The sequence below is a fragment of the Tupaia chinensis genome, unplaced genomic scaffold (assembly GCF_000334495.1).
Source record: "Tupaia chinensis unplaced genomic scaffold, TupChi_1.0 Scaffold000355_1, whole genome shotgun sequence".
Classification (NCBI taxonomy): Eukaryota; Metazoa; Chordata; class Mammalia; order Scandentia; family Tupaiidae; genus Tupaia; species Tupaia belangeri.
The window spans coordinates 892,447-898,414 of NW_006159850.1; the positions used below are offsets into that span (position 1 = coordinate 892,447).

Genomic DNA, 5,968 nt, shown 5'->3' on the forward strand with positions numbered 1-5,968 from the left:
GCGGGCGGGCCGGCCGGCGCGGGCTCACTCGGCCTCCCCCAGGGTCATGGGGCTGTACGTGTCCATCGTGCTGGTGATCGGCAAGTTCGTGCGCGGCTTCTTCAGCGAGATCTCCCACTCCATCATGTTCGAGGAGCTGCCGTGTGTGGACCGCATCCTCAAGCTGTGCCAGGACATCTTCCTGGTGCGCGAGACGCGCGAGCTGGAGCTGGAGGAGGAGCTCTACGCCAAGCTCATCTTCCTGTACCGCTCGCCGGAGACCATGATCAAGTGGACGCGCGAGAAGGAGTAGCCGGGGCCCTGGCTGCCGCCCTCGCCTGATGCTGCTGTCCGAGGACACTGTCCCGCCACTGGCCTGGGGCCCCCACCCCGAGCGTACTGTAATTTTCTAATTAAAACACTTTTATTTATACAAACGCAATCCCAGGAAGGCTGGGCCCTGCCCTCCCGCCCCGCACAGCTGCACCGAGCCCAGGCTCAGCTGTGACCCGTTTCTGCTGCGTCGTCCTCACTGTCCTCAATCAGATATTCCTGGATCTGCTGCTGGACCCAGGCCCTGTGGAGAAGCAGGGTGGGCAAGAGGCCCAGTCTGCACCCCTTTGCTTCCCACACCCACCCCTGCCCTGAGGGGTTCCCAGTGGGAGGGGTGGAGCAGGGCGGGTACCTCTGGCTGCGGAGCTGGGCCTCGGCCAGGATGTAGGGGGGCAGGGGGTCCAGGGAGGGCTGCAACAAAGGCTACCATGAGGAAGGGCTGCGAGATGACTTGTACCCGCCCTGCCCAGGCCTACCCGCCACTCACCAGGTCCCTGAGGTTGGCGCGGCAGCCATAGCACAGCTGCTCCACGACGCAGGCCCGGTGCTCATCCCTGTGGTGGCAGAGCAGGGGTGGGAGGGCACTGCACAGGCCTGTCCCACCCCACACAGGACCAGGGTGGGGGAGGCAGGACTCACCTCTTACAGGCCTCCCTGCAGCAGCCCTGGGCCCCACTCTCCCCTGGAGAGGAGGAGGGTGCTTGGGGCTCCCCGGCTCTGGCCAGCAGACTGGGCAGCTGTGTCCCGGGGGCACAGGAGAAGATCTGAGCCCCGAAGGCTGTGGCGCTGTCTGCAAGCAGAGGGGGGCTGAGGGAAGCAGGGCTGCGCACCCCACCGCACCCCGCCTCTGGGAGCCACGCCCAGACCTGCGGTGTCGACGTCCAGTGTGCATGCACAGAGCAGGCAGGGGGGCCCGGCGGGGCCGCTCCTAGGGGCTTTGAGCAGCTTCTCACCAGTCCTGCGGGGGCAGCGGCATCAGCAGGGGAGTCACCCCGCCTCCCGGGCAGGCAGGGGCAGCACACACCTGCACACGGTGCTGACTGTGGACGGGAACTGGGTCTGCAGCCTGAGCATGAAGGCCTCCACCAGCCGGTGCACACTGGCCTTTTCAGGGGCCTGCAGACAGCAGAGGGGAGCTCTAGGAGGCCCTAGGGCCAGCCAGAGCAGGTGTGGGGGCTTCTCTCCACTGCCAGCCTGAGTCCACCCGCTGGGCTGAGTGGCCAGACACCATCTCTGAGGTGTGGAGCACCCACCACCCGCCCGAGCCCGAGCTCTGACTCCTGCCCTGGGAGGCAGAAGGAATGGGCAGAGGACCTGGGGGACGCCACTACTGGCACCACCAGAGCCAGGCCGGGGTGCTGGGCTCGGGACAGAGGGCCCGCAGGTGCGGCCGGCACGGCTGCTGGAAGAGAGCCGGCACGCTCAGCGCCCCGCTGCACCCACCTTGGTGCCAAGGGCTGGTGTGAGGACAGAGGGGACAGCGAACAGGCGGTTGTAGAAGGCCACCTCCTTCAGGGTGTGGTTGCACATGGGCCTCACCAGCACCACGTCCCCCTGCCGCTCGTCCGAGAAGCCCTGGGGGGGGGGGCACGTCAGCCTGCATCCGCTGCCTCCCCGTGGGAGCTCACGAGGCGCTGCTTGCAAGTGCGTACCGTGTCCCAGGCCAGGAAGGCCCCTCTGCCCAGGGCCAGGTTGGTGACGAGCTTGATCGCCAGGCGGGTGCAGCTGTCCCCGGTCATCACCTTGGAGTAGCCGTGGGCTCGCGCCACATGCAGGACCAGGTGGGACCTGTGGGTGAAGGGTCTCAGGCCTGGCCGAGTGGGCAGAGGCTGTGGGGGAGGGGTGCTTACCGCAGGGTCTGCAGAAGCTCCTCCTTGGCTGTCAGGGTCCTCACGGAGTCAAACAGTCTGCACAGAGCCTGGGTCTGGGCAGCTGTGGGCAGCTCGGCCAGGCCCTGGTGGCCCAGGGTGCCCCAAGTGTGGGGCTGGCACAGCCGTGCCTCCCCTGGAGCTGGGCTGGGGCTGGGCTCGGCCACTGGCGCGTGCTGCTGCTGCTGCTGCTGGAGGAAACTGCCCACTGCCGCCTTGTAGCCCCCCTGGGTCCCAGCTGGGTCCAGGGCCGAGCCCCGCAGCACCGAGGACGGCAGGCTGAACACCTGCCAGGGGGTGTGGTCAGGCCGGGCCACAGTGCAAGACGCGCCCGTCACCACCCCCAGGGGGCCCAGGACCCCCACCTCCTCTAAGGCCACCACGTGCCATGGGAGGCCGGTCTTCTGCAAGGTCAGCTTCACTTGGGCCAGGGTCTTCTCTCTGTCTTCGTGGCTCTGGCCACAGACTGCTCCCTCTGAGGCTCAGACAGAAAGATGAGGTCCCTATAGAGGGAGTCCCAGCCCTGGGGAAACCCTGGAGGCCACCTGCCCTAGCTCCCCTGCAGGTACACCTTCAGACTGGGCAGTAGGTCCCCTCTTGGCCAACCACAGCACTGGGCCTGCCCTAGAGCCCTTCCTGCAGGAACGAGGGGTGGAGGACCAGCATCCAGGTCCCCCTGTCCCAGACAGAGCTGGGCAGCTGGGCAGCTGCTCATGCCCCTCAACCCCACCTTTCTGCCGAGCTGAGAAGGGAACCAGCATTGGCCATTCTCGACAAGGCCCCTCCCAAGTGGCCAGGACCGGGAGGAGTGGTGGCTACACCTACCGTCGACATAGATGACCCCTGGCACAAAACGCAGCCTTTTGGCAGAATCCCGACTCAGGCCCTGCAGGAGAAGCGGCGGGGGGGCACCCCTGGCTCCAGGTCACCCTCCACCCAGGCTAGCTCCCACCAGAGGGGACATGACCGCCCTGCTAGCGGACGGCTGTCCAGCCTGACTCACTTTAAAGGATGGGCTGTGGGGTCTCCACCCCGCTAGGAGACAAGTCCCCATGGGCAGAATCCCGGAACCTAGCCCTCATCAGTCTGTCCACGAGAAGTGGCCATCCCAGCACTCCGCACCCCTACCCAGGGACCTGCGCCCACTCCTGCTGCGTTTCCTCCACAAGGACAGAAAGTGACCCTGAGCTGCAGGTGAGCATCGCTGGGTGTGGGGGCAGGGAGGACGCAGTTTCACCACCACCAGCTGAGCACGCCTGTCCTGTGACCAGCCCTGTCCACCCTGCCCACACTACCCTGCCCCTGGGTGGGTCTGTACACGCAGCACACCTGCCACTCATGGCCCCTCCCTGTGCTGTGCACCCCACTTCAACCTGGTCCCTCCCCACCCTGGTGTCAGGGTGCCATCCCCGTCTACCAGCACCCACGCTTCCAGCAGGTCAAGCACACAGCTCAATGAGCATAGCTGGGGGCCCAACACGGCTCTGGGCGAGCACTTGCTGTTCACACATTCATTCTCCAAGAGCCTGGGGGTGGGGGCACGCACCTCAAGGACCTGCCAGACCATGGAGCTGGACGAAGGGCCCCCAGACCACGCCAAGAGCACCTGGGAGAGGCGTTGCAAAGGCATTGTGAACACTGCCCCATGCAGTCCGGCCCCGCCTCGCGGTGGCCTCAGTCCACCCTCACAGCCCAGGGAGCTGCTGGGCTGCGGCGGGACAGGCTGCCTGCCGGAGGGACCTGGCCCACAGGGTACCTTCTCGCCCGGGAAGATAAGCCGGTTCTTTCCCAGTGTGGCTCTGAACTTGTGAACGTAGAAGGCCTTGAAACAGTCCCTGCAACACAGAGCGAGCCGGGAGCTGCTGGGTGTGCTGTCCGGGTGGCCGTGGCCCCGGCGACGCTGTCCTCCCCTGAGCGGCTTCCAGCTCTTGCTAGACAGGCTCTTGCTGCCGTGATCCTCCTGCCTCACTCCAGGGTCCCCGGGACTGCAGGCACGTGTCACCACCCTGGCCTTCATGTCGGCCCAGGGACCGAAGCCAAGCCTGCCCAGGCCCCAGCCCGCACAGCACAAGTGCCACCGCGGGGTCCGGTGCTGTGAGGCCAGTCCACGGAGAGGCTCTGGTTCTCCAGGGCCTCCCGAGTAAGCGGTGCATGTATGCCCATAGCCAGGGCCGGGCAGAGGCACTGAGGCCTGCAGCTGCCTTCTCGCCATGGAGGGACAGCAATCACACCTCCATGGCGGGCTCTGCCTGGAGGCTGGCAAAGGGGCTGACGGTCAGCCTGGAGCTGGGCTTCCCCGGGGACATGTGGCTCTCCTGGGTACCTCCCACTGTCCTCACCAAGTGTGAGCTGCAGCCCAGGGGTTAGCGCCCACCTGCTCGGAGGGCCCGGCCAGGCCCGGCCAGAAGGACCCTGCGCTCCGACGTGCAGTGAGAGCAGGACCCCCAAGGAAGCCAGTTAGACTTTCTCCCAACTCCACCGTAGGGACAAGAGGGTGGTTCTCAGCAGGCTGCAGACCCTGGAGCCCCACACCTGGTATCCCCCATGTCAGGCCCACTAGAGCCAGAAACAGCTGGAGGCAGAGGCTTGGGCTCTCCCCCCAAGCTACAGACGGGAACTTCCAGGCAAGGCCCAGGAATCCACAATCCTGACAAATCGCCCGGATGACGCAGGGTCACTAGGTCCAAGGTTCTGGGCCCCGGAGCACGTTGCAACCACACACAACAGCTGAGTCAGACTCTGCGAGAGTGAGCCCCTGAATCTGCATTTTAAAGGTCCCAGGCAATCCTGGCAGGCAGTAGAGGAGGCAGCACCCAGCTGAGGGGAGCAGGTCTGTCTTCCCATCAGCCTGGGACTCACGTGCTGTCCTCCCACAGAGGCCACACTCCCACGTCCTGGTCCCCACATGACTGACCTTACTGAGCAAGCGCCTCGCTCAAAGCGTGGAGCCCCAGACCCTCCACCAGAGGCAGCTTCCCACCCTCTCAGGACCAGGTGAGCACGCAGGGAAAGCTCCGGGCCTGAGGAGCCTGGTCCCACCTGGGGCGGCCATCATTTCAGGCAGGCCTAGGTGGTGGCACAGAGTGGGCCTCGCCCGGGATGCATTTCCTGGTGGCACACACCGCGGCCTCCCAGTCTGCTAGGTTCCCGAAAGACGGTGGGGACAGGTAAGTCTGGAGCACAGCCTATGCAGCCCACGCCCTAGCAGCCCACGCCTTAGGGCTCACTCCAGACGTTCAGAAAGCAGAGCCAGAGCCTTCCGGGGAACACTCACCAGACACATGTTTGGGAAGCCACAGTGGGAAACCGGTCCTGCCCATGAGGACCACCCAATGCAGAGGTGCTCTTAGTAGCCTTAGCAGGGAGGGCGTGCTCTGCCTGCCAAAGGCCCCTGCACCCGGGAGACTGGCGGGCTCTCAACCCCCACACAAGGCGGGTCTCAGAGGTAAAGGGCGACCACCCTGAGCACCGGATGCCCATGCGGCCCGCGCCTTACCCCATCCAGACACGCCGGCACCTCTCCCACAAGCTCCATCAGACCTCACCCCCACCTGATCCGCGCTGGGCGGGAGACTGCCCCCAGGGCGGAACCGGTACTTCCACCTCCAGGGCCGGGGCGAGGGCACAGGCAGAAACAGCGGACAATACTGCAGGGCCTCCGCCGAGTGGGGGTCCTGGCTGGCCTGGCCTCTCCGTAGGGCCTCCTGACCATCCCCAGGCCTCACCTGCAGAAGGCATCCCCGGCTCGGATCACCACCACGGGCAGGCCTTCCCCGCACTTCACACAC

General features: G+C 65.9%; 2 protein-coding genes across 5 annotated transcripts in view; one reads left to right on the top strand and one right to left on the bottom strand.

Annotated features, from left to right (window-relative positions):
• PIEZO1 (piezo type mechanosensitive ion channel component 1 (Er blood group)) overlaps nucleotides 1–421 on the top strand; it is a gene marked incomplete in the record, with an annotated part of 26,588 nt that extends 26,167 nt beyond the window's left edge. The window contains 1 exon segment of the mRNA XM_027773440.1: nucleotides 43–421. Coding sequence (XP_027629241.1) covers nucleotides 43–292 — 250 coding nt within the window.
• On the bottom strand, nucleotides 385–5,968 carry CTU2 (cytosolic thiouridylase subunit 2). 4 transcript variants are annotated; one of them, XM_014589359.2, is made up of 14 exons: nucleotides 5,906–5,968; nucleotides 3,937–4,015; nucleotides 3,727–3,786; nucleotides 3,006–3,066; nucleotides 2,546–2,655; nucleotides 2,163–2,467; nucleotides 1,965–2,100; nucleotides 1,756–1,887; nucleotides 1,337–1,428; nucleotides 1,179–1,270; nucleotides 952–1,102; nucleotides 800–866; nucleotides 665–723; nucleotides 385–556 (listed from the first exon to the last, which is right to left on the bottom strand). In XM_014589359.2, the coding sequence occupies exons 3-14, from the start codon at nucleotides 3,745–3,747 to the stop codon at nucleotides 478–480; spliced, it is 1,305 nt and encodes a 434-aa protein (XP_014444845.2). In that variant the 5' UTR covers nucleotides 3,748–3,786; nucleotides 3,937–4,015; nucleotides 5,906–5,968; the 3' UTR covers nucleotides 385–477. The 4 variants fall into 4 exon arrangements, with proteins under 4 accessions (XP_014444845.2, XP_027629272.1, XP_027629271.1 ...); XM_027773471.1 differs by having other exon boundaries at nucleotides 2,546–2,661; XM_027773470.1 differs by having other exon boundaries at nucleotides 2,163–2,655.

What these genes read in the sequence shown, in the direction of transcription:
- CTU2 (XM_027773469.1), bottom strand. Translation starts at nt 3,747, where the DNA reads ATGGTCTGGCAGGTCCTTGAG. An exon ending in TGGTCTGGCAGGTCCTTGAG is followed by an intron (nt 3,067 to 3,726) that starts GTGCGTGCCCCC and finishes CTTCTCCTGCAG; the next exon opens with GGCCTGAGTCGGGATTCTGC. An exon ending in GCCCAGCTCCGCAGCCAGAG is followed by an intron (nt 557 to 664) that starts GTACCCGCCCTG and finishes GCTTCTCCACAG; the next exon opens with GGCCTGGGTCCAGCAGCAGA.